Source organism: Cygnus olor, chromosome 3 (assembly GCF_009769625.2).
Source record: "Cygnus olor isolate bCygOlo1 chromosome 3, bCygOlo1.pri.v2, whole genome shotgun sequence".
Lineage (NCBI taxonomy): Eukaryota > Metazoa > Chordata > Aves > Anseriformes > Anatidae > Cygnus > Cygnus olor.
In genome coordinates this window covers 3,788,254-3,813,677 of record NC_049171.1, presented here as the reverse complement: position 1 = coordinate 3,813,677, position 25,424 = coordinate 3,788,254, and the positions used below count along the sequence as shown (strand labels likewise).

General features: G+C 58.8%; 2 protein-coding genes across 3 annotated transcripts; both read right to left on the bottom strand.

Annotated features, from left to right (window-relative positions):
• Positions 1-32: 32 nt before the first annotated feature.
• TRAM2 (translocation associated membrane protein 2) lies at positions 33-17,945 on the bottom strand. Its single transcript, XM_040553869.1, has 11 exons — positions 17,644-17,945; positions 11,688-11,751; positions 10,103-10,212; positions 9,756-9,872; positions 7,546-7,604; positions 6,996-7,080; positions 6,807-6,877; positions 6,365-6,469; positions 5,836-5,994; positions 4,834-5,006; positions 33-4,608 (listed from the first exon to the last, which is right to left on the bottom strand). The coding sequence occupies exons 1-11, from the start codon at positions 17,761-17,763 to the stop codon at positions 4,535-4,537; spliced, it is 1,137 nt and encodes a 378-aa protein (XP_040409803.1). The 5' UTR covers positions 17,764-17,945; the 3' UTR covers positions 33-4,534.
• Positions 17,946-19,594: 1,649 nt separating this feature from the next.
• XKR5 (XK related 5) lies at positions 19,595-24,954 on the bottom strand. 2 transcript variants are annotated; one of them, XM_040553864.1, is made up of 7 exons: positions 24,574-24,859; positions 23,955-24,138; positions 23,688-23,869; positions 22,794-23,003; positions 22,517-22,686; positions 22,184-22,295; positions 19,595-21,533 (listed from the first exon to the last, which is right to left on the bottom strand). In XM_040553864.1, exons 1-7 carry the CDS (start codon positions 24,629-24,631, stop codon positions 20,473-20,475), a joined length of 1,977 nt encoding a protein of 658 aa, XP_040409798.1. In that variant the 5' UTR covers positions 24,632-24,859; the 3' UTR covers positions 19,595-20,472. The 2 variants fall into 2 exon arrangements, with proteins under 2 accessions (XP_040409798.1, XP_040409797.1); XM_040553863.1 differs by having other exon boundaries at positions 23,688-24,138; positions 24,574-24,954.
• Positions 24,955-25,424: the final 470 nt, after the last annotated feature.

Sequence of the window (25,424 nt, the reverse complement as noted above, 5' to 3'; positions counted from 1 at the left end):
CACCACGATAAAGCATCGGTGAACAGCAGCAATGGAGGAATCTATGCCTTTTATTTATTTATTTCAGAAAATACTTTTGTTGAGTTTATCACAAAAGTCATTTAACAACAAACGTCAACAAACAAACAACAACAAAAAAAAACGTACAAAAAAATTGAAGTGACAGGAAGGATGAAACAAATGAGATAAAATATCGGAGGCTGTTACTTCCCCCACACCCCCTCCAAAATCATGAACTTCGCACTAAATATGGAAGAACAGAATTTTTCCTTGGGTTCCTTTGCTGAAGTTTGGTCCACAGAGCCCAATGTATCCAAGGAAAAGCTTTGTGCCTCCGCTTGGCTTTTACAACTGTTCCCAGTGCCAGCAACCACCCCCCCAGCCCCGAGGCTAAGTAACATACTTCACAGTTTGAGTGTAAAGCCTGCCAAACCGTCTACTACACGCTCCTAAAGCTTACGGGAAGGCTCTAAATCAGACCCCAGAATCTCCACCTACTGCTGATGCACGTCGGGGTCCATCTACCAAGAGTTTATCCGAGGCAAGAGGCAGGTGCTGCTGTAAATCCCCACGCACTGCAACAGAGCCGGGGTATCTACAGGCTTCTGAGTAACTTGGGGTCGGGGGAGGCATCCTAGAGCAGTCCTTCTCCCCTCCAGCAGGGAAGCCTACCAAAAATACATCTTAAAACAGTGAGTTAAGGGTAAGGGGTCCTACGGGGAAACTGGAACTTGTCTTCTTTACCGCTAAACCAAAAATGAGTAAGAAGAAAGAATCCTAAACAAAAAAACATAACCGTAATGCCCCATAATGTAAGAGTCACTCAAACATTGTAAGTGAAATGCTACATCTGTTCTTCCTCAACCCCCTTCTCTTCCCAAGCCCATTCCCCAACTATCTAAGACAAAAAGAGAGAACTACTGTCGGTTTTTCAAAGCTTTCCTAGGGTAGGGCAGGAAAACACTATGCTTCACACCAAAAATCACGGACTACTCAGTCCCCGACCTTAGGTCTGTAACGGACACAGACTACAAGAGCAGTCTCATGCCCGCAGGAAGGGTGCAGAGCAAGCAAAAGTGTTACACCAGAAGTAGGAACTTGCAGTTTTGCATGGTCTCTACCAGTTTCTGCACTGTGGCAGACAAGAGCGCCTGTTTGGGGTTGGGTTTGCTGTTTTTTTTTTTTGCAGAAGACACGGGGCTGGACTGGATGGGGTGCAAGAAGAGCATCCACTCAGTGAAAGGGGGCTCTCAGCATCTTTGTAACGCAAAGCGGTCAAGGACTGCTAAGGGCTTGCAATGGAAATTCCCCATCTGGGGGAAGAAGTAGTTCTTTGGGCTGAGAAGAAGGCTTGGTCTGCTGAGAAATGCCGTGGACACAGAGGAGTTACTGCAGGCTCGCAGCCCGGGGATGGTCTTTGCACTACAAGACGGAGACAGAAGCAGACAGACTGGAAACCTCTGGGACGAGGGTGAGTGTTGCCTTACAGCAAAGGCTCAACACAGAAAAACAACAGGGTCACGCCACGCTCAGGCACAACAAGAGGAGATTTCAGAAGACTAAAGACAGGAGGGGAAAAAACAAACAAACAACCAACAACAAACATCAGCTATAGGTTTAAAAAAACAAACCAACCCAAAAAAACAGCATGGAAGTGTTTCCAAACCAAACCGTCCCTTTTACTGGTAGCTCTATCAAAAACAAACATGAAAAAAAAAGAAAGGAAGAAAAAAAAGACAACACAAAAAACAACAAACAAACAAAAATACATGGATGTGGCATACGCTGTACATAAGTTGTAGAGAGGGAAGGCTTTCAGGTGCAGCTACAGCACACCGATCTAGCACACGAGGCTACCTGGCAACCTAAGGCACTTGGGATACAACGCGCAATTAGCGACTTCATGAAGACGCAGGGTTGTGCAAGTGGGAAAGCTGCCTGAAGCGAAGCAGGCAGGAGGAGGAATCATTCAGCAGCCAGTTTCTGGGGGGTTGTACGTGTCATCTGTTAACAGAGCCAGAGCCCCAGCTGCCGCGAGGCACCGGCTTCGCCGAAAGGGACCGCCAAGGCTCCCGAGACGCCGACCACCGGGTGCTCCTGGAGGGCACGTGGCAGCGGGTGGCTGCGGAAGGAGGAGGCAGCGGAAAGGAGAAGGCACCAGACCTTCTCCCCATCTTCCCTCACATCAAGCTCTTTCTCTGCCCTCTCATCATGTTGCACTGCAGGTGCTGCCTCTGCTTGAGCCAAACGCTGAATTATCTGCCCAGCAAGGACTAAGAGGAGCGACTGCATGGGGCCAACGGGGCCAGCAAGGGCTCTGCTCCAAGGTCTCCTTCCTCAGTTCTCTTGAAAAAGGAGGAATCCTTCCCCCTAGAATCCTGCTGGCATCTCGTTTGACACTCAGAAGTCATGGGGATGGAGGAACAAGTGGAATTTGACCGACTGTACTCGTGTCCCTACGCATTTTCTCCCTCCGGTGCCCAGCATTAGCTGAGGCTCAACACGGAGAGGAGGAGGAAAGGAAAAAAGACACCTACAAAAAGAGGGGGAAAAATAACAAAACTCAAAGAGTGGCAGAGAATCAACTGTCTCCCATTCCCCAAAACAGGTATGGAATAAAAAAGGTACAAAAGACGACTGTGCCAGCCTCACCGCAAGAGAGCCCAAGCTCGAATCGCGCTCGGATTCAGCTCAGCCGCCCGCGGGGCTGAGCGAGGGACACGCCACGAGACCACGCGTCCCCCCTGCCCACCAGGAAGGTGAGCTTCGATCCCGGCTTGCACATCGAAGGCTTGCCAGGCTCTCCCCGATCCCGCGCACCGCTCGCCTGCTCCTGCCGTAGCTATGCAGAGCGAAGCCTACAGCCGGCTTTGCTGCACAAAAGGCACCAACAGCAAAGCCCGGCTACAGAAGCATCCCTGGGGGAGAGCTACGGGGTGAGAGGTGCCCCTCCAGCGCCTGTCCAGTGCCCATCTGCCAAATCCAGGCTGGTGCACGGCACCCAAAGAAGCCCACTGACCGGTGAAACCCCGGGCAGAAGATGCTGCCCACCAGCAAAGAGGCAGCAGGGGACCGAGCCGGTGGGATTTGGGCTTCTCCCGCCAACACGTACGGGTGGCAGCGGGCAGGAGCAAGAGGGAAGAGTGGTCTGCAGCAACAGATGGCCTCTGAGGTAGGTTTGAGACAACTCCATCTGCCAACAGCTGTGCGTCACAGGTCAGGCCTTTCCTAATGTACGAGCTGCTCCTTGCAGCCCCGGCTTCCTTCCCCTTCCATGTCACCTCATTCACAGCTCAGAAAGGGATGAAGGGGCTAGGTTTTTTGGAAGAAACCCTGCATTTGATAGCACCTTGGGCGGATACAGGCCGTGTATCCTTTGGAAACAAAGAGAAGCTGGTGGCTGCAGATGGCACGGCTGGACCGGTACGGTAGGGACGAGGAAGGCTACGGCGACAGCACGAGGGGCACAGTCCCATAAACGCAAAACCCTTTGCAGCAGCCAGTTTGCTCATCTGGACATGGTTACGAGCCATGAGAACACCAGGTCCATGAGGCACACGAGGCTGACGAGAGCCAGGCCAGGGCTCAGAGTGGGGCAGGACTCCAGGCTTCACCCGGACCTGAGGATGCCACTGCCCCACGACAAGGCACGACGAGCTGCGGCGCCCCGAGCCCAGCTCTCGCTGCTGGGAGGTCCAAACAACTATGGGGCAGTCAAGAGGATAAAAGGGACCCAGCTGTACCAGAAGAGCTAGGGCAAGCAAAGGCTAGGATGCGGGTCCTATAGGAAGAAGGATCCTCTCTCCCTTCTCTGCTGCCCAGATCTCCAAAATTAGCTCAAAACCAGGAGCTGGAGGAACCCTACTCAACCAGAAGTCCATCGTGAGGCAGGACACAGCTGAGGTTCCTCCCTCAGACCCTCGTCCCTATTTGCAGCATCGACATCCTGCAGCACGTGCCAAGTGCTGGCCAGATGTGCCCCAGGAGAGGCAAACCTCAGCCGAGAGCACCCCTGAGCCTCAGGGTCACAGAGCCCCAACGCTTTTCCCCAGGAGCCTGTTCCCGTAAGAGACAAGCGGAGCCTTCACACTGCCATGGCCCTGACGCAGGGGCTCAGGGAAGCAGCACAGAGGGAGGGGAGAAACATGCTGTAGAATAAAAAAAAAAAAAGTAATGTTCGGAACCACCTACAATGCATTTGTAACAAAAAAAAATAATCGAACAACAAAATAACCAAATACTAAAATAGAAAAAAAAAAAATTGCACGCTTATTTACGATGAAAACGAGGAAGGCAAAACCAGGAGGCTTGGAAAAGGCTCCTATGAGGGGGAGGGAGCAGGGGAAAGGGACCTTTTTGGTTTTATTGCAAACGGTTCGAGAGAGCAAGAAAGGAAGGGAGGAGAGCGAGAGACACCTTGGGAAAATGACCTGTGTGCCAGCCGCTCAAGGTGACGCTTGTGAGGCCCGGGAGGCCGGGCTGGTCCTTAGTCCTGGTATCTCGCCCTCCTCCCCAGGAGCCAAGCCCTTGCTCCTTACGGCGACTTCAGCTTCTTGGTTCGCGGTGAGGTGCCGTTCTCCGCCTTCACCACTCCGTTTTCGTGGTAACCTGGGGACGGAGAGAGACAACTTCATCCCGCCTCACCCTGCACGGCCCCAGACCTCAACCCTCTCGGGGCTGACCCACAGACGGAGCCCCACGGCGGCCCTTGGGACGTCGCCCCGCGCTCAGCAAGAGGCAGCACCGCAGCATCACCTCCACGGGCAGCAGCTGCCAAGCCACAGATACCAAACAGATACACACGGTGCCACCCCAGGGCACATCGATGCTCACCCGAGTCCCTCTTGAGAGGCTTGGCTTGCTGCTTGGCGCCGGCGGCGGCCGCGGCGGCTCGCTTCCGACTGCTCTGCTCGTTCCAGTACTCCCGCCAGCGCCGCAGCTGGAAGTGGATGAAGCGCCACATCACCGAGGCCTGGAAGAGGCACACCAACAGCAGCACACTCATTCTGGCAAGGGCGGAGAAGAGGCAGGCTGAGAAAAAAGGAGCAGGGACGCAACAAACCCGGCCTTTGACCTGCAGCGGTGGTCAAGGTCCTCCAAGGAGCGGGTGGGTAGGTTCACCTCGACCAGCACTGTCCAACCCATCTTTGCCAGGGGAAGCCAACCCCAGCTGCTCTGTACAAGTGCACTGCCTTTAGTGCATCGTTAATTAAAAGCTGGATATGGTTGGAAGGGAGCTTGGGGATCCCCCAAATCCTTAGGCATGACAGTAGCCCCATGGCTTGATAAAGCTTGGGAACGGCTGGATGGACACCAGGCACCAGTCCTAGCAACTTCGGAAGTGAAGCTGCAGCTGCTGCACGGGTGAGAAGGGCTCCCAGCCTCGGTGGGCAGATGGCAAGGCACAGGGAACCCACCCCATCCTCTGCTCCCCACGTCAACAGCCATCAAACACACCCAAGCAGATGGCAAAACTCCCTTCCACTGACCGCATCCACACGAGCGCAGTTATGGGTGCAGAAGGGAGAACCCGCGAGTCCTTCCCTACAGTGCCTGCTTCCACTCATCCTTTGCAACTGGTTACTTCCCTCAATGAACAACTTGATTTCATTGCTGCCGTGGCTCAGGAGCCTTCACCCCTGCTGGCTGCCTGCACACCTTCCCTGCTCGCCAGGACTTTCCCCTGAGGGAGTTTCAGATCCCCTCTGGGGTTTCCAAACTCAGCTTTTTTCACCCACGCTGGGAGAACAACCAAGGAACGCACGGGGGCGGTTTTCACACGACAGTGTCCGCGTGAAACGATGCAAAGAGGGAACAGGTATGGGACATCCCTACCTGAAGAGGATGTTGTTGAAGAGAAAGCTGAAGAGATTCCCCTTCTCTGGCTCGAGGGCCTGGTTCTCCACCCGCGGCAGCCCGAAGCCGATGACCAAGATGTACAGGGTGAGGGTGAAGAGCCTGGTGACCACGAAGACAACAGCCCAGACGTTAAACCTGGGGGGAGAGGCAAGCAGAGGTGTCGGCAGGAGCAGCTGCCATGCCCCGCGGCCACGTTCTCAGCAGGTCACTCCATCGGCACAGCCCCTCGACGGCAGCACAACGACACAACACGCTGCAGAAGCATTTTGTAGACCTCTCTCCTAGCACATCCCACCTCCCAGCCAAGCACAGCCAGCTCAACAGCCCCTTCCTCCTCCAGACTCTCCCCATCCCACCCCTAACCCAACCTCTGCTGGAAAATGAGATGAGAATGAGCGTGCTGCCCTCCTGGTGCCCCCCATGCTGAGCTGGATGGTGACAGCGAGCCCCCCCCGGCTCTCCTGGGCACTGGAGGTGGGACGCCAGGGCCAGCTCGCCCGCTTACAGCTTCTCGTTGTTCTCGTCGGTGAAGTAGACCAGGCGGGCCATGTGGAAGAAGAATTCGGCTAAATACTGCAGCAGCAAGAGGATCAGCCCCAGGCGGGTTAAGCTAGAAGGAGGGAGAGAAGAAGTGAGTATCACTGAGCTGGTCAACTTTGATCCTTCACACCTGCCATCCCTTTGCTGCAGCAAGCACCAGCCCAAAGCTGTACACCTCCTCAAAATCCCTGTCCCGAAAACATCGAAGCAACGAGGAGATGAAGCAGCCCAAACCGGTAGCTTTACCACCCATAAAGGCATCTTGTTTACCATTCCACAGCTGGGAGTTCAGCTTCACCAAGCCACCTTTCCTCCCTTTGACCCCCATCCCCGGCTGAAGCTTTTGGGGCAAAAAAACCAACAATTCTGCACAGTCCCAAGCTCGGGGTATGGAGGCAGGGACTCACTTGAGGAGGTACGCGCCGGCGATGTGCGCCAGGTAGAGCGCGATGCACTGCAGCTGGCGGGGGACGTCCTCCTGGCAGGGGCAGAAAGCAGAATTAATCCCTTCGCCCTTCTCCATCCCCTCCTCTCCCAAATCCCGCTTGCCCTAAAACCGGAGGGCGAAGAGCCTCGGGTCCCGATCCGGCTCTCACCTTGCGGACTTTTTGGAAGTAGAGCTCCGGCAGCGCGTGCAGCCAGTAGGCCAGCTGGCACAGGTAGAAGAACTTCACCTGGAACCTGAAAGGCACGGGGTGAGCTGTAGGGGCACGGTGGGATCCCCGGCCGCGCCGCACCAGGCAATGCCCCTTTCAGAGGCATCATTTCTGGGCTGAAATTACCCCTTTGGCCGAGTCTGGGCTTTATCCAGATGTTTGTGCCCACGCTCTCAGCAAACCACACTCTTGCAAAAACCCCAGAAGGGAGAATTATCCCCCCACTTGGTTTCTACCACCAAAAAAACAAAGAGCAAAGCAACCTGCCCAAGGTGCTGCGGCAGCCAGGATGAATAACCAAGCCGTGAAGACCTTCTTCACAAAGGCAGCCCCCCGGGAACACCCTCCCACGGCCACAAAGGAGATGTCCACCCCCGGGATGCGTGCGAAGGGCGCTGCGCCGTCAGCACCCCGCTCCCAGCCGCAGGGAAAACCGTAAAGAGGAAGGAAGCGGTCAGCCCGAGAACAAAATGCCCTTGTGAGTGCTTACGGAAGATAAACATGCGGGTAGTTTTCCCACAAACTCCGGGGGTTTGATATGTATCCTTCCTGAAAAAGAGAAGAGACGCGAGCCTTCAGCAAGAGAAATTAGGCAGTGCATGGGTACGATGGGGTGGGTTAATGCTGGAGTGAAAACAGGAACTGGGGATGGCCCAGAGGAGGCCCCGAGGATGAGCAGAGGCTGGAGCCCCTCTGCTCTGGAGCCAGGCTGAGGGAGCTGGGGGTGTTGGGCCTGGGGAGGAGAAGGCTCCGGGGAGACCTCCCAGCGGCCTGCCCGGGCCTGAGGGGCTGCAGGAGGGCTGGGGAGGGACTCTGTGTCAGGGGTAGGGACAGGACAAGGGGGGTGGCTTTAAACTCAGAGGGGAGAGCTTTAGATCAGACATTAGGAAGGAATCCTTCCCTCAGAGGGCGGCGAGGCCCTGGCGCAGGCTGCCCCGAGGAGCTGTGGGTGCCCCATCCCTGGCAGTGCCCAAGGCCAGGCTGGATGGGGCTGGGGGCAGCCTGGGTTGGGGGCAGGGGTCGTGCCCATGGCAGGGGGTTCAAACTTGATGATCTTTAAGGTCCTTGCCAACCCAAACCATTCTCTGATTCTCTGAGTCTATGCCCGAGTCCTTTTAGCATGCAGTAAAAACTGCGTCCCTGGAACAAGCCAAAACTGAGCTCTCCAAAGCTCAGCCACATTCACAGGTCTCTCATTTCATGAGGCCCCCATGTTTGGGCATTGAAAGCTGCTTGCTCGGTCGCACAAAAGGCCCTGAGCTGAGGGCAGGACATTTTGGGGTTTGGGAAGGGAATGCTCTGCAGGCGTGGGAGCAAGATACCAGCAGCAGAGCTACCAGGAACTGTGTGTGTGGTCCAGGGGGCTTCCTCCCCACCAGCCTTTCTGACCCAAGCATAACTTAAGCAAAAAGGAGTGCTTCTGGGGAGAAAGAGGAACAGAAAACACCCACAAAAATAATTAAATATGTATTGCATAGCTTAATTTTCCAGCCGCCTGCGTTCCCCTATCTTTGCAGAGCAGATTCCAGGGGCTCCCCTCTTGTTCCACACGAGCACAGCTCCTGCCACAGGGGTGCCGTGCTGGCCTTTGCCAAGAGGGCTTGGCATGGAAAATTCATCCTGCCCAAGACCTGTTGTCACTGTCACCTGTGCCCTCACTTCCCTAAGTCCTTTTTATGGCTGGCATGACTCCTGAAAGCCCAGGGAAGGCGCGTGTGCTGCATAGGATGTCCTATTCCGTGCAGCGTGGGGTAGAAACAGAGCCTGCAGATCCCCAAAAGGCCGGTCTGGAGGTGACAGAGGTCCTCCAAGGAGGGCTGGCAGGACCCCCGAGCAGCAGGAGAGGACCTCCCCCCGAGCATCCCCAAGCCAGGGACCACAGCTGGACCCCAACCGATAGCAGAGCATCCTCATTGCTTCATGCTGCCAAAACAGCCCGGTCCTCCCGATGCCGTCTGTTGTTTTTCCCTCCCTTTCTCCAAAAAAATACAAAACATTTCCACTCCAAGTTTTTCTCCCGTCTGTTTTGGGCTGAAACATCCCCAAAACAACCCGAGGCACTGCATGTTTTCCCTTTTTCTCTGCGTTCCCCCCATTGCCGCCTCGCCGAGGGAGGGATCACGGACATCTGCCCGTTTGCCCCAAATCCCTTCAAAGGTCAGCGAACACAGAAAGACCCACAAACCGTGGCCAAAGTAACTCATCCCACCCAGCCTTTCACAGGGCAGAGATCAGCACATTTTTTTCCACGATTTTCTTGTGCTGGTCCCCACACCCCACGGGGACCCTCTGTCCCTGCTACTGTTCTGCCGTCCCGTTCAAACCTTGGTCCCGTCCACGTTCCCACTCCCCCATCACACTGCTTAGGACCGAAACCACGTGGTTTTTTACATCTGCGGGCGTGGGAAAGAGCTCTCAGCAGCACAAGGCTTCGTCGTTACGCTGCTTCTCCAGCCCTGCTGGCATCGGTGGGGTGAGCAGATCCGTGAGCAGCATCACAGGAACCAAACCCCAGGTTAAGCCCATTCCTTCCCCTACTTCTCGCAGGGATCCTGGGTTAGCAGAGAGGCTTTTGCTAAAATGTGCCCATCTCAGCCCATGGGCTGATGTGGGATTCTTTGCTCCCATGGGAGTTTTGTGCTCCAGCCACCCAAAATTCCACCCAGGGAACCCCAAGTCCAGCCGGCACCGCGCCCTTACCGTCACGACGACGTACAAGCACCAAATCAAGGAGGTGAGGTGGAAGGCGACGAGCTGCCCCGACTCATTGAACTTGCTGTGTTTGACCTTGGAGAGATGGAGACGCCTGTTGATTTTCTGGGATGGGCCCGAGGGAGAGAAAAGGAAAAAGAAAACGTGAGCCGTCGAGTCAACAACTCTCCTTCCTCCTCTTCCTCCCCGTCCCAAGCAGCCCCCAGAGATGAAGGCTCACACGTGGCCACCCCAGCCCATGGATCACAACACAGCTATGTTTAACTGCAGCAGGACCACGTCCCCATCATGATATTTGAGATATTCAATGAACCCAAGACACCAAACACACTCACGTCCAGGGCATACTCCTGCACCACCGCGTGCAGGATGATGGCGATGAAGATGTAGAAGAGGATGGTGACCAGGTCCTTCAGCCCGTAGTGATACTGGACCAGCTCCCCGTCTGCAGAGAGACCAAACCTGGGGTCAAATCTCCCAACCCAACCCATTTCCAAGGGCTTAAGTCTTCTGGGGTGGGGTTATTCCCGACACAGCTTGGCCGGGGCTGTTTTGGAGGCAGAGAGAGGTCAGGACTGTGCCAGGGGCTGCTGGGCTTGGAAAAAGGGCTCCAGCCTGGGTTAGGTCATCAGTAGAGGGGGGACAGCTTCTCCTCTAATTGTCACACGTCCAAGCAAGGTGACACTCAGGAGCAGGACTCTGCTGCCTGAACAGAGGTGCCTTTAAGAGATCCAAGACAGCAGCAGGGGCTGGAGGATACGAAATAGCACCCATGGGAGGCCCTGCTCTTCCAGAGCAAGAGCACCCAAAATACCCCCAGCGTCTGCATTTAGGTAACCATTTGCAGCCTCGCAGCTTATGGGCAAGAAGCAGATTTGGGAAAAAGCTGCCGCTCCTCGTGGCATGCTGCAGAAACCTCTGCAACGTGAAGCTGAGCCCCCACCAAGCTGCTGCTTCCCCTGATCCTGCCTACCTGATCTGCCTGTCACCAACCCTGTTCATACACAAAGCTTCAGGCCAGATTTTTTTAAAGGTTTGAACCTGCATAAGGTCGGAATAGGGTTTTTGAAGACACCTGGAATAAAGCTGTGCGTTGCCCCCTCCCTAGGAGCCCCCCTGCTGGGTGCTGCGCAAAACCAGAGGTAAAAACATCGCCTCTATCGGAGCTTATAACCCCAGTATAAACTAATACGGCAAGGCTAATGAAAATAACATTATGCACGTCTGCAACTGCTCTGCCTCCTCTCCTCTCCAGAGGGGAGATGAGAGCGAGCTCTTGGTATCTCTGGGGGAAGGGAGGTAAAAGCCCTGCAAAAACGCAGGGGAGCAGCCACCCTTCCCGCAAGGCAGCTCGCTGCACTCAGGGCTCTCTCCCTACGGCCTCAGCCAGCCCATCATCGCCCACGGAGAGCTCAGCACCTGGGCCTGGCGAGGTGATTACAGAGCCCCTGGGACTCCTGGCAGCAGGGAGGAATAAATCACCCGGCGCACGGGCAGCGGAAACCGTCTGGACCGGGCTCTGGGGGAGCGCAGACCACAATTTAATCTGGACGCAGGCTGAGTTCCTCAACCCTGACCTTCGGAGACTTGCAGGGCAGACCTTCCGTCTTCCCTCGTCTTATTTTCATTAATCCCAACCGCCCTGATCTTCAGCTGGATGATTTCTTGGCCTCAGGGGCAGCTTTCCGCTGCCACGCCAGGCTTTGTGCCCCAAATCTTTGGCCCGCGCCGGGGCCCAAATCACCGCCAGGCTGGGAGGCAGCAGCCAAAACACAAGCAGGGACCGAGCCCTGCTTCCCCCTGTTTCTGATTTTACAAGTCTCCTGTACCACCAGGCAAGACCCAAGCGGTGTGCGTTGGTGGAAGCCGAGCCGGCAGCGAGGATTTGGGGCAATCGCACGGGGCAGCAGCACCTCTTACCTGCCGTAGGCACGCTAACGTTGTACTGAGGTAAGATAAACAGGAAGGCAGTCTTGGCTGTGACCTGTCAAAAACACGCAGGAGGGGGGGGGGAGAAAGCAAGTTCCTCGTTAAATTAATTAATTAATTCCTCTGCCAACCTTTGTTCCCCTTCCCTACCGTGCTGGGAAAGGGGATGCGAGCAGGGCAGAAGGGAGATGCGCAGGCATCAGGTGATGGGAGAGGGGATTTGGGAAGGAGAAAGAGGTGGATAAAGGAAGGAGAGAGATGGAGAAGCCAGAAAAGCCTGACGGGGGAGATCCTGCTTCCTACTGAGGACGAGCGTCCCTCCAGCAGCACCCATCCCCGCGTGACCCTTGCCGTGGCCTCACCGAGCTCTGCGTGCCCCCATCCCTCGTTCCCACCTGCTCTCGCCCCCCAGATAAAATCAAACGAAATAGAACCCTTGGGATGAGACATCAGGTCCTCTGCAAAGCGGGGCTGCGCTGCTCGCTCTTCATTTATCGCTTTTAATCGAAGGCAGTGAACCCCCAGCAGAGAAGCAGGAGGATTCATGGCAATGGGGCAGAGCCGAGCATCCCGTCCCGGTGCCCCAAAGGAGCATCCCCAAGACCGGCACATCCCAAAGCCGAAGCTAGATCAAAACCCTGTGCGATGCAGACATCCCGCACCAGCCTCTGACTGTGCCCTCATCCTGCCTGGCCAGGACACCGTCGATTTTTCCTTTTCTCCAACAAAAGGGCTCTGCCTCGCGCACAACCGCCCCCCAAAATCCCACAGCTGACAAAGAGGAGAGCTGCGCTTCCCCGAGACGTAGCTGCAGCTGCTCGAGAGCTGCAGGCTATTAAAAACCCAGCTGGAAATATTGCTTCACGTCTTGCAGGACGTAGCTGGAGGGGGGGGTGGGGGGGGGGAAAAAACAACCCCGGGGGCTTTGCCAAGTGCTCCCGTCCCGCCCCCAGGAGCATTGAGCAAGGGGCTGGTGCTGGCGGCACCAAAACGCTGGCGGAGAAACAAGAAGCAAAGTGTCCGAGGAGAGGGAGACCACGGGCAGAATTCGCGGTGGTAACGGAAAAATTGCATCGCGTGGCTGGCTTAAGGAGACGCTCCCGGCTCCTGCGAGCCTTGCTGGCGAGGGAGGCGAAGTTACTTCACCCCGGAGCAGTACGGCACGGCCGGGACCGTGCAGCCAAACCCCACGGCGAGCTGGTGCGGGGCACGAAGTAAAATGCATGGGTTCAGCGGTGGCCACGATGCTGCGGGGACGGGTGGCTGCCTCGCAGCTGTGCCCACGGCACCAGGCGCTGGGGGTTTCGCCTCCGTCTGGCTGCCACCCAGAGGTGGAAGCAGCTGGAAGTGAGGCAGCATCCCCGGGATGAAGCCTCCTAGCCAGCCAGAGGGGCTGTAACCAGCCCCGGGGGTGCTGGCGGGCATCACGGGAGCCTCGTCTGCAGTTTTCGGAGGCGGTCCCGGGGCTTTCTGAGGGCTCAGAGCATCCTTCCCACCACTTCGACTTGAAGGGCACCTCCAGAAAGGGCACCTCCGGCTCCCCTGCAAGGCAGAGCCGAGGTTTTCTCGGCCCGGGAAGCCGCGATGAGCGCCGGGGCTGGCGGTGCTTTTTCAGCACACGGCGAGCTCTTGGCCAGAGAAAGGAGAAGTTGGTAAGCAGGAAGAGCAAAGCGAGCATTATTCAGAGGCACAAGACCTGCAGCGGCGTTTGTTCTGAAACGAGAGCCCAACGAGGGAATTTTTCAAAGGTGGGAGCGGGATTTGTCTGGCCAAGCCACGCGGGGACCATATGGGAAATGCTCTACGTTCCTTGCTTGGTGCTTGCTCTAGGCTAAGGGCACCCCTGTGCAACCCAACCCGAGGCCAGCGGGGTGAGGAAGATGCTCCTCATCCTGCCTGGCACGAGGGATGTGCTTAAATCAGCTGGATTTGGGAAGGTGGGATGCTCAGAGAGGCCCGGGGATGCTCCTCACGGGGCGATGCAGCCACGCATCAAAGCCGCACATCGCTTGGGTTTGGTCTCTGATACAAAGCACCAAAGCTTCCCTGGCCCTTTTTCGATGTTTTTTTTTCTTCCCCATGAGACAAGAGTCCAACCAAAATCCCAAATTCACTTGTACAAGCACGCGAGCTGCTTTTAATAAAGGCCCCTGAGCACGTGAATCCAAGCACCTATCCCAAAATCCCAGAATCGTGGCACGGCTGGGGCTTGGGGACATCCCTGGGTGCCCCTGTAGGGTGCCCAGCCCCAGATCCTGGCGGCTCGGGGAGCTCTCCAAGGAGTCCCCCCAGGCCCGTTTCTGCAGAGCCGCTTTCCAGCTGGGTGCCCCCGGCCTGTCCTGGTGCTGGGCCTGTTCCTCCCCAGGGGCAGGGCTTTGGGCTTCTCCTTGTCGAGCTGCAGGTTTGTGTCAGCCCCCCTCTCCTGCCTGCCCAGGCCCCTCGGGATGCCAGCACGGCCCTCTGGGGTCAATCGACCACGAGCATCCTTCCCTGGGGAAGCACCAGGTCGCTCTCCAAAACCCGTCCCCACTGCCCGCACCCCAAAACCTCACCCCGGTGGGACCTGCGGGGTCCCAGCCGTGCTCCCGTTTGGGTTCCAGCTCCTCCCGAGGAAGGAAGCGGCTCCGAAGCTCCGGCGGGGGAGGCCGGGGGAGCTGCTGCAGCCCAAGCTGGGAAAATATTTCCCGGGCTTGAAAAACAACTTCTAATTACAGATAAAACGCCGTCGGGAGATTTTTCTCCGTTTTCTTCCCCTCCGCCGGCCGGAGCGCTTGCTGAAAGAAAACCACATTGGTCCCCAAGTCGGGATGGCTCGACACGGGCCCTGTATGTACACTGAAGACCAAACTTTGGACCAGAGCCCCGGAAGGTAAACAGCAGCCTTCACAGCCCCCCTCGGCGGGCAGCAGAGCACAAACACCCTCGCCCCGCAGCGCGGCACCGCCCGCGGCACCCCGTCCTCCCTCCTGCTTATTCCCTTTCCGAACGGGACCTAAACGGGACCTAAATTCCCCTTCGTTTCTTAATTCCCCTTCCTTTAAGCCTTCCCCTTCCAGTGGGAAGGACGTATTCTCAAAGCCCTTTCCACACGTGGGGAGGGGAAGAGTTTATTTAGCAGGGTGCCTGGAAGTAGCGCCCGGTTCGTCAGCTGGTGCTGGAGTGTCGCAGCCCGGGACGCCGTCGGTCACCAGCACGGCCGTGGCGGCCGGGGAAAAGTCACTTCTGCACGAAATCCCGGCCTGTGCCCCTATTCCAGGCAGCCTCGAGCCTTCCCAGCTCCGATATTAAACCCCAAATACCCTTAGCACACCTCGAGCCCCGTCCCCACAGGCCCCCAGCGGCAGGTTCTGGGTGGGAAGGAGCGAGAAGACCGTGCCTCAGTTTCCCCATCATACACAGACTGTGGCATCTGATAGAGAAATCCCCCAAAACAACACGATCTCCCCCAAAATTCAACCCGTGAGGATGCTGCCCGGGCCCGCACCGTGCGCCCTGACGCGAGCTGGACAGCTGCGGGCTCAGCCGAGCCCGGCTTCGGTTTCGTTTTTCTGCCAAAAAGGGTGGGAAAAAAAAAAAAAAAAAAAAAAAAAAAGGAAAAAAAAAGATATGCAAAGCGAAGACGGAGAGCAGCTGTTTCGCGTTTCCAAACTTAAAATGGTTTGGGAGAAAAAAAACCACCAACAACAACAACAACAAAAAAAAATCAACAAAAACCACGGAAACTTTTCACGCTGGGTTTCAGCACTGCCCTCCTGAGCATCCCCGGGAGGCGCACGACACCCCGATAACCAGCGCCGCGTCCCCAAAACAGCCGGGGCAGCACCCCAAAAATTGAACGGGCTCCTTGTGCCATCGGTCCGCTGGGAACGGGAAGAGGTCGTGAGCCAAAGAGGACGCTGGAGGTGGATTTCACGCCGCGCTGCGAGGCGGGGAGATGCTCGGCGAGCCTTCGAGCATCCCCTCCACCCCGCCCGGCGCGGGGCCGCCTGGGAAAAGGTTAAAAATCCCGTTTGCGCGCCCCACGAGCCCTCCCCTCTGCAGGAAACGGCCCCATTGTGAGCAGGACTCGGCCGTTTCCGCCGTCGGGAAGGTGGGAACCCAGCGGGACGAGGGGGAGAACAACGAGGAGGAAGGGCCGGGGATGTCACGGGGAGGTGACACGGCCGAGCTGACACCGAAACTCACCGCGGGGGCGGCGCGAAGAACCCCAGAGGGGCGGCTCGGGGGGGGGGCCGGGGAAGAGCAGAGCAGGATTTCTCCTCCGGGGGAAGACAAAGCAGGAGGAAATCAGAATATAACACAATAGTAACGGCAGTGATAATAACGATAATAACACAAGAGCCCCACGGGGGGGTCACTGCTCGCATCGGGGAGGTTTTTGGTTTTTGGAAAAACAGCCGTCGGAGCATCACGGCCCCTGAAATCCCCCAAAAGCAGCGGCACCCCGAAAGCAGCAGCTGTGGGGAGAGGAAACCCCGTGGGTGACGCAACCCCGATGATTTTTCTTTCTTTCTTTTTTTTTTTTTTTTTTTTTTTTTTTTGCTGAAGTACGACTCCGAAACTCGCAGCCCAACTTTGGAGCATTTTGCATGCGGTTTTGGAGCGGCGCCGGCCCTCCCGCTTGAGCTTTGGAAGCTGTCCCTTACAGAAACCCACGCCACGCACTCAGCGCGAGGGTTTCGCTCGCTCATTCAACGCCTTTGCAGGAAAAAAAAAAAAAAAAAAAAAGAAGTAAGGAAAAGGAAAAAAAAAAAAAAAAAAAAAAGAAAGAAAAGCTTGGGGTGGGGGGGGGGGGCTGCCAAGGAAATGGATTTCCTCCTCCTGCGATTTGCTGGAGAAGGAGCCTTTCCTCCTCCGCCAGGCCCCCCCCCCCCCCGGCCACCCCCTTTTCCCGTCCCCGGATTCCCTTTTGAAACGTGGCACTGGGCTGGAGGGGAGGGTTTGGGCAGGGGAAGGGGGGATCTGCTCCGGCCGCTGACCACCCGAGCTGCCTCCACGTAGGGAGGCCGGAGAGGCAGAAAGCAGCGCGGCGGCCTCCAGCCCTCCCCCGCCTCCTCCCCGAAAAGAGGAGAGGAAAAAAAAAAAAAAAAAAAAGAAAAGAAAAGAGAGAGAAAAGGGAGCTGGGAGAGGGAAGGAGCAGGGGGAGAGGCGGCGGTGATCCCGGCACCGCTCGGCCTTCGTGGGGCTCTCGCCGGCCCAAAGTTTCCCTGCGGAGGACCAGGGGAGGCTGCGGGGAGCCGCACGAGGCCCAGGAGCCCGCGGTGCTCGTCCCACGGCGCGGGGTCGGCTGCCTGCGGAGAAAGCACCTGGAAAGGGGCAGAAGTCAAGGAAAAGCCCCGAAACGAGACCTGGAAGCACCCATCGAGGTTTCCTCGCAGGAGGCCGGGGGTCGAGGCAGCCTCCAGGCACGGGACGGGAGGCCGATGGTGCTCGGGGTGCTATGCGGGGCAGGGACCGTCCCCAGCAGGGGTGGCAGATTTGGGGGGGGGGGGGGGGGGCGGCAGGAGAAGCGGGGTTGGCGAGCGCCCAGCAGCAAGCAGTGAGCCTCAGTGGTGCTAAAGGGTTTTATTTGGGGTAGGGACGGGGCACCCCAAAAGGCAGCGGTGGGGTCCTGCACGCGCCTGGGTCCATTTTTGGGGGGGGGGGGGGGGGGAGGTTGGGGAAGGGGGGGGGGGTTCCAGTGCCGGTGGGAGGGAGCTGGGGGGTGAATGGGGCGCCCCAAGGATGGAGGGGGTCCGGTGCCCCAAAACCAGCGGGGGTCTGCCCCACAGCCCCCCCAGAGCTTGCTGGGGTGGTCACCCGTGGGTGCAGCACCCATGGCTGGACTGGGGGGGTGGGGGGTGGGGTGGGACACATGGAGATGGGTGGGGGTGTCCTGGGGGGGGGGACACGCGTGGGAAACGGGACCGAGGAGGGACGGGGGAGCCGTGGGGGGGGGGGGCCTCACCTCGAACATGAGGGCGATGAGGACGCTGAGCACCAGGCAGAAGCCGATGTCGGCGTGGTTGTGGATGAGGAACTCCTGGCTGAAGAGCGGGTGGCTCTTGGCTCGTCGCCGGAAAGCCATGGCCGGCCCGGTACCGGTACCGGTACCGCCACCGGCACCGGGACAGCCGCCGGGACCGGGCACCGGGCTCCGGGCTCCGGGCACCGGGAGCCGCCTCCCCCGCAAACTTCCCCGGGCCCCGCACAACTTCGCGGAGCTCCGCCGCCGCCCCGCGCAGGCGCCGCCGCCCCGCAAACCCCTCCCCGGTCCCACCCCCGGCTGCTGGGCTGGCCCCGGCCCCCCCCCCCCCCCCCCCCCCGGGTCCCCCCCGGCCCACCCGGGTCCCTTCCAGCCCACCCGTGGCCCCTCCGTCCCCACCCGTGGCCCCTCCGTCCCCCCCCGCCGTGTCCGCGCCCCCCCATCCCTGCGCCCCCCCCCCCCCCCCCCCGCCCCAGCACCCACCCGTGTCCGTGCCCACCCCACGAGTGTCCCGGTGCCCCCCCCCCCCCCCCCCCGGTTTAGGGCCGCTTTTAGGGTCCCCCCCTATTCGAGCAGTGCCGGCTCTTTCCACCCGCAGCATCCCCACGGACCCCGCGCCCCCCCCAAATCCCCCCCAAAAGGGAGCTGAGCGGTCCCGGTCCCGGTGCTGGGTGCACACAATTGGTTCCCCGGGCCCAATCCTGCACACCGAGCGCGGTCCTTGGGGTCTCATCAAGTCACGGCCCTCATTAGGGGCCTGACGAACCCCCAGCTTCCCCGTGCCCGTTACGGGAATAGGCAAAGCACCAAAAAGGGAACCAAAAACTGTCCCGGGTCACAGCCTGGAAAAAACAAACAACAACCACCGGCGGCAAATATTTTTCTCTAATTCTGCCGTTTCGGTATTTTTGGAAGTGAGAAGATTTTTTTTTTTTTTTTTTTCTTTGTGGGTAAATCATTCCCGGGTTGGCTCAGGGGCTTGCATCACCTCGGAGCTGGGTGTTTTGCGCCGTGCCTAGTCCCAAAGCAGCAGACGAGCGACGCCGGGACGTCTCCCATCGAGGGCAGGATCTTCTGGACCTTCTCCTCTTTAAATCCCCATGGGTGGACGAGGTCGGACCCCAAACCCGCTGCCGGATGGGCTGCAGCCACCCCTAGTGCCCTGCCACCTCCTTCCAAGCCCACTTTATCTTACCCCACCTTTTGACCGCGCTCAAAACCACCCGAGGAGGGGATCGGGGTGGAGGGGACGGTGCCGGCCAAGTCCCCAAATCCCGGTGCTCCCCTGGGCATCGTTTGCGGCGCCGGGAGGGACGCAGGCTCCGTTCCTGCCCTTTTTTCCTGCTCCTTTTTTCCAGGTGAGCGACGAGCGGCACAGGCAGTTCCCGCAGGTCACTCCCCACATTGTCACCATTTGTCACCCCGTTCCTTGCGCCCCGCTGCCCGGGGCAGGTCCCCGCCACGACGGTGGCGCTGGGGCATGACCGAGGGCTTCCCGAAGAGCCAAGCGAGCAAAACTTGGGTTCGCCAGCCACAAACGAGCAGAAATCCTTTACCCTGGGGCGTCGGAGGGCCTGGCTGAGCGGGGCGGAACGGGGAACGTGCCGAGCTTCCAGCCCTTCTGCGGGTGAGAGACCCCAGCGGAGGCTCCCCAAGTTCCCCCGAGGCCCGGCGACGTTTGGGGAGCTGGAAGGAGCCTCCTGCAGCCACGGCCGGGTTCCTCCAGGCGCCCGCTGGGCACTCAAATCGGCCACCCCCAGCACCCCAGGGCCCCCGTTTCACCCCCACCGGCTCCCATGTGGGATGTCGAGGTGGTGACGGTCCCACGCACCCCACTGCTCCCATCCCATGGGTGCCAGCACCCGCAGCGGGGCTCCTGCTTTGGAAGCCTTGAGCAGCATCTCCCTCTGGTGGCCGAGGGACACGGAGCATCCCCGGCTGCCCCGTGGGGTGGTTGCTCACCCCCTGCTCGGTGCTGCGGGACCTTTGCTGTAGGACGCAGCCCTCCCAACCTTCTCCTGACCCTTGGCGAGTTTTGTGATTACATCTAAAGCAGATCTGAGGCTGTTCAGGGCAATTCCCAGCGGGTTAAATACATTTATCGCTCACCAGTGCAGCGAGGATGGTGTAAATCCTTCTGTGGACCAGGGCAGGACAGCAAACCTCGAATGCATTTTCTTTCCCAACCTCGTTTTGCCTGGTGACAGCCAGCACAGGTTTGAGGGCAGCCCCACCACCCGACCTACAAAATATTTGGTTTTCCGTCTCCTAGGTCTGGTTTGGTCATGGTTTGGGGACGGGGTGAGCAGCCACCACTGCCTGCTCCAGCATCGCTCACCCTAATAATTCATTAACAGACCCCAATCAGCCCGACCGTGGACACGCAGATACGGCTTTGGTCTGATTCAACGTCCCGAGGTTGCCACCTGCAGCATGCAGGGGGTCTGGGCTCCGGCGTGGCCCCAGCAAACAGAGGGGTAAAGCTCTCACGAAGGAATTGGTGGGGGAAAAATGAACCGAGCGGCGCTGAGCCTTGATTTGGGCCTTGCTCTGCCCAGGAGGAGGAGTAAAGCCCGTCAAATTTCTGTTTGAGGCACTTGTTTGTCCTGAGAAGATTCCTGCTTTGGCCAGCCTTGCAGCCCAGGAGACAGCTGCCAGGTGTCCACGTCGGGCAGACCCGCAGCTCCTACAGGCACTTGCTTCAGGTCACCTTTCCCCACATCACCCCAAAGACCTAAAAGGCAGGATGCCCCAGCTGCCTGTCGGGGTTTTTACATAAGTTTAATAAATACCCAGACCCAGACTTTTAAGCTATTCCAGCTGCTGAGGCTCTCCAGAAGCAGGAGATGCTCCAGGAGGGGAGGCGATTTCCTCACCACGCAGGACCACGTCTGCCCGGCAGCAGGGTTTAGGGTCAGCCTTGGGGGTGGAGGTGAAGCACGGCGGCCTCAGCTCGCTCCTCGGGACGGTCCCCTGCTGGGTGTCCTGAAGGTGATGCCACCCCATGGGGGTCCCGGGGGGCCCTGCTGCCCCGCAGCCACTTGTCCTGCAGAGGGAAGAGCTGCTCTGCAGATGCCGGTGGGCGCAGGAGCCCAGGATCGGGCTGATGCTCGCCATCCCGAGGGATGAATCCTCTCCTCTTCCTCCTCCTCCTGCCAGGCAGCCTGGGGGAGGCTGGGCTTCCTTGTCCCCTTGCAGCAGGGTCGAGGAGGTGGCCGTCGCCGTCACCACACCGGCAGAGGTGATGCCTCTAGCGTCGGCAGTGAAGTACACGGAGGAAACCTCGTCCGGGAGCGGGGAGGAGCTGCTGGGCAGGGAGGTGGCAGGGCGAGGACCAAGCTCCTGCCCTGCTCTCTCCTCCCGTGCTGCTCCTTCAGCACCGACCTCGCCTTTGCTGCCTCCTCCGTTTCTCACCACCACCAATTTCGCATCGGTCAGATCGGATCCGAGACGCACGGGAGCGATTTCCCTCGTGGGGAGGCACAGCTCTGCCCCAGGCCTGGCTTTGCCCGCGTACACCTCTCCCACGCCACCATCCCCAAAAGCTGCGTTGACCTGGGACACGTCCCCCGTCTTCAAGGCCAGCCTCACCAGCAGCCAGTGGTGATGGTTTGTCCACCCGTCCTCCAAGCACCCTCCAACACGCAGGAGCGACGAGCCATTCTCCTTTTTGGGAGCCACTGTGGTCCCTTCCACCTCCAAGGACTCGCCATCTCCTGAAATTCCCAAACTTTGCCCCGTTTGGGAGCTGTTCCCAGCAGCCCGATCGTCACCGGCAGCCGCGGCCCGGCAGGATTTCTCCAGGAAGCCTGCCCAGATCTCCGCGGACTTGGGGTGGAGCAGGCTGTAATAAACCACCAGAGCCGCGGCGCCTGCAAAAGAGCAGAAAAGCGTCAAGGGACGAATCCTGGCCGCATTTTGGTGAGGGGCGGAGGAGAGCCCAGGTCTCTCCTTTGCAGGGATGTGGCTGGACGTCGTGCGAGCACGGTGCAGGACTCCTTCCCCCCTCATCTCATCCCACTTCTCCAGCCACTGAATGAGAGACACCAGAGGGTTTCACCCCACATCCACGTCTCATTTTAAGGTGCCCGACCTTCCTCCTGGAGGAGCAGGACCAGCACCAGCAGCCTCCCATTCCTGCTGGACGCCAGCTCCACAAACACCTCCTGCAAGCACCCGTGCCCTTCTGAAGCTTCAAACCCGCTGCCCCATCACCGTTCGCTTTTAAAAGCTCATCCGATGCCACTCGGAGCCAACTCTTCCCAAATTTAACTCCCCGCCAGGAGGCTGCTCCAAACCTCACCTCTCTGATGTTACAGCACCCGCTTACCTCCACCCCAAACTGAGAAAAGCTGAGAAATGAAACTCCAGGTGGATTCGGGTACACCCAAATAAATCCAGAAGCTTAAGCTTGAAGACATAAAGCAAATATTGCCATGCAACTAAAACAGGTGATGATGCTCGTTTGCTCGAGCTGCCCTCCAAACACGCGATCCAAGCGCTAAATCCAGGGGGTTTTTACCTAGGGCAGACCCCAACAAGACGGCCCCGGTCACGCCCAGGCTGTGCCTCGTCTCTGCCTGCAGGAACTCGGTGGCCAGCAGCAGCAGGAGGGTGTTTTCCACCAGCATTACCTGCGGAGCAGAGGGGAGAGAAATGTCACTCGGGTCCTTCGGAGGGCTTCAGATTGCTTAAAATGACCAGCACCAGGTCTAATTCGAGACGTTGCTGATTTCTTTTGCACCTACATTGCAAGTTCCCTTTTTGTCCCAGCCCAAAAATAAATAAGTAAATAAACCCCCCCCCTGCTTAAAAATGAAAAATAAAAGAGGATTTCCACGCCCAGGGTACTCACCAGGTAAAACACAGCCACCCTGTGCCTGGAGGCACCCGGCTGGACGTTGACGTAGCAGAAGACGTACACGGCTCCCACCAGGGCATTGAACAGCCTCCAGCGGCACGGCTGGGCCACGATGTCCGTCTGCTGGGCCACCAGCCAGAAGGCCATGAGCAGCCAGTGGACGCCTGCGAGGGGATGGGACCGAAGGGGCAAAACGGCCCCGGAGGCGGTGGGAGCAGCTCCCCGGCTGCCAACGGGACGGGGCGAAAAGGCTGAGGAGCGTTGGTCTCACCTGCCACAGCCAAAACCCAGCAGGAATAGAGCCTGGTGAAGAGCACCAGGGCCAGGACGCGGGTCCCCAGCATCCCCGTCCTCCAGAGCAGCAGGCAGAGCAGGGCTGCGGCCGGCAGGCGGACGTGGCCGGGTTTCAGCAGGCAGGAGAAGCGGCTGTAGGACACCAACGCCCAGGAGAGGGACAGCAGGGACAGCCCAGCGCTGACACCTGCATGGGGACAGGGGTGCTCAGAGGATACCCGACTGTCTTGAGGACCCCGTTTCTGCTTTAAGGAGCCACCCATAGCATGGCATCCATCCAAGCTAGACAACAGGTCCTATCAGCTGGAGGAGGATTTCAAGCACCTCACCCCCAAATCTGGTCTCCGCGTCATGCCAGTGCCTGCCCAAAGCGTGAGCCCCCAGCTCCATCTCCGCTCGCCGCGGTCGGACCTGAGCCTGCCACGACTTGGAGACTGGCCTTGCACGTGTCCCAACTCCATGCCCCAGCTTCTCCCTTTGCAAAACACAGCCGGAAATTCCCCTTTTCTATGACACAGCCCCCAAACCCTAAATGCTCAGCGCCGCACCACGATTCGGCTGGAGCTGAGGAACGGGCGTTGGGTCCAAACCCAACCGAGGCACCACGGAGATGCTCAGTACGATGTGAGGAGTGGCCGTGCCAGCTGGGAAAAGCCATGGTTAGCCCAGAAACTCCTCCAGGCTCAACCACAGCGGATTTTTAAGCCGTATTTATCCCTGATTGCCTTGCATCAGGGCTTCCTAACCCCCCTGCAGCACGCTTCTCCATCCAGAGCCTGCTCTGCGCCCTGCCGGGTGGGAACACGTCGCCCACCCAAACTCGTCCCCCCTTCTGCAACACGAAGCATCCTCCGGGGAGGTCCCCGCTCACCGGGGACAACGCTGGTGGGCTCGACGGCCACGACGACGTACGCCTGCAGCAGGAGGTGAGGCAGGGTCTGCAGCAGGGCCTCCAGCAGCCTCAGCACGCAGACGTCCCCGAGCTGCAGCAGCACCTCCCCGGCACCGGCGCTGCCGCCCGCCTTCGCCTCCAGCCGCAAAACGTCCCAGTACCTGCAAGAGGCAGCACAACGGGACGTCCACCACGATTTTTGGCAGGCGTAGGGAGGCTGGGTGGGTCGTGGGGTGAGGATCTCACCGCTTCCAGAGGCCCAGCTGCAGGACGTGGAGGACCAGGAGCCCGCAGCCGGGCGGCTGGCCGTCCGCCCTGAACCAGAGGATGCTGAGGAGCTGAGGCACGTAGCCGGGTGCCAGGCAGGCGATGGTGAGCCAAAAGCAGCCCAGCTGCCCCCGCGCCAGGTAGTGGATGATGGTGCTGAGCCCTGGAAAAGAGCGGAGAGGGTGCTGGGGGATGCCACCCTAAAGATGCTACCCACAGCCTCCCCCAGGATCTGCAGCCCGCGCCTTTATCTCGGGCTTCCAGCTCCTGGGCTGCTTGTCAGCAGCAGCGCAGCCATCGCCGCCGAGGGGCTTGGCCGAAGGCGGGCCCAGATAAAGGGCGCCGGAATTCGAATTTAAAAAGAAACAAAAAATTCAAAAAACTCCTTTTCTTTTCTTTTCTTTTCTTTTTTTTTTTTTTTTTTTTTAAAAAAAAGGGGGAGAAAGCGGTGTCCGGATACAAAAAGCTTTTGTCTGGGGAACGGAGGGGCCGCAGCGCTCGCTCCCCTTTTTCTCCCCTTACTCCCACTTTATCCCCCCCGCGCGCCCCCTGCGCGTTCCCTGCGCGCTCCCTGCGCGCTCCCTGCGCGCCCACTCACTCGCAGCGCGCTCCGCAGCCAGCAGCGCCAGGGAGAGCCCCGGGAAGCCCCCGCGCATCCTGCGAGGAGGAGGAGGAGGAAGAGGAGGAGGAGGAAGAGGAGGAGGAAGGAGCCTCCGGGGCGCCTCCCCCCCCCCCCCAGTTCCCCCTCTCCCCCTCCCCGGGGATGTGACGTCACGCTGCTGACGTCACGCGGGCTCTTTGGGGTGCAGCACGGAGCACTGGGGGGTGTTTTGGGGCGATGGGGGGGGGGGGGGGGGGGTTGCAGCATCCCGGTGTCCCCAGATCTCTGCGCCCTCGCGCAAAGCCCCCCCGGTATCCCCCGGCTGTCCCCGCGGGGCTGGGCGCTAGGTGGCGGCCGGGAGGTGCGAGGGGGAGCCATAAATTAATTCGGATGTGCCCATGGGACGGTCGGCTGCCTAATGAAGTCCAAATATCACCGACGGCTCTGTTGGTGCCTCCGGAAAATCAAGCAGGAGGCTCCCGAAGCTCTGAGATCCCCCGGGCTGCCGGGGCGGTGAGGGCGGTTCGAGGCTTTCACTCATTTCCCAGTGCTTTGGGTTATTTTATTTTATTGTTGGAAGTTGTACCGAGTTGCTTTGCCACCCTGGGAATTAAACCTGGACTCTGCTGTATTAAAAGGAGCAAAGTTTGTCACCCAGCTCCGTTTCCAGGGTTCTCTGCAGGTCCCCAGCACTGCCCGTACCCTATAAGCTCCCCCCTTGACACGTGCAGGTGAGCGACGAACCAAAGCCCCCGCGTGTGCTCAGGGATGTGCCAGGGAGCCAAATCCCACTCCCGAGGGATCTGGGACCTTCCCAGGTCTCTGTTCTCTGATTTTTCCAGATGAAC

Bases quoted from the DNA above. Each gene is read 5' to 3' on its own strand.
- TRAM2 (XM_040553869.1), bottom strand. From the start codon at position 17,763: ATGGCTTTCCGGCGACGAGCCAAGAGCCACCCGCTCTTCAGCCAGGAG. The intron at 9,873-10,102 runs GTGAGTGTGTTT...GGCCCATCCCAG, and splicing joins TGCAGGAGTATGCCCTGGAC to AAAATCAACAGGCGTCTCCA. The intron at 6,878-6,995 runs GTGAGAGCCGGA...TGCCCCTGCCAG, and splicing joins ACTTCCAAAAAGTCCGCAAG to GAGGACGTCCCCCGCCAGCT.
- XKR5 (XM_040553863.1), bottom strand. From the start codon at position 24,954: ATGGCTCCCCCTCGCACCTCCCGGCCGCCACCTAGCGCCCAGCCCCGC. The intron at 22,296-22,516 runs GTGAGTACCCTG...TCTGCTCCGCAG, and splicing joins GGGTGGCTGTGTTTTACCTG to GTAATGCTGGTGGAAAACAC. The intron at 21,534-22,183 runs GTAAAAACCCCC...GCTCTTTTGCAG, and splicing joins CTTGTTGGGGTCTGCCCTAG to GCGCCGCGGCTCTGGTGGTT.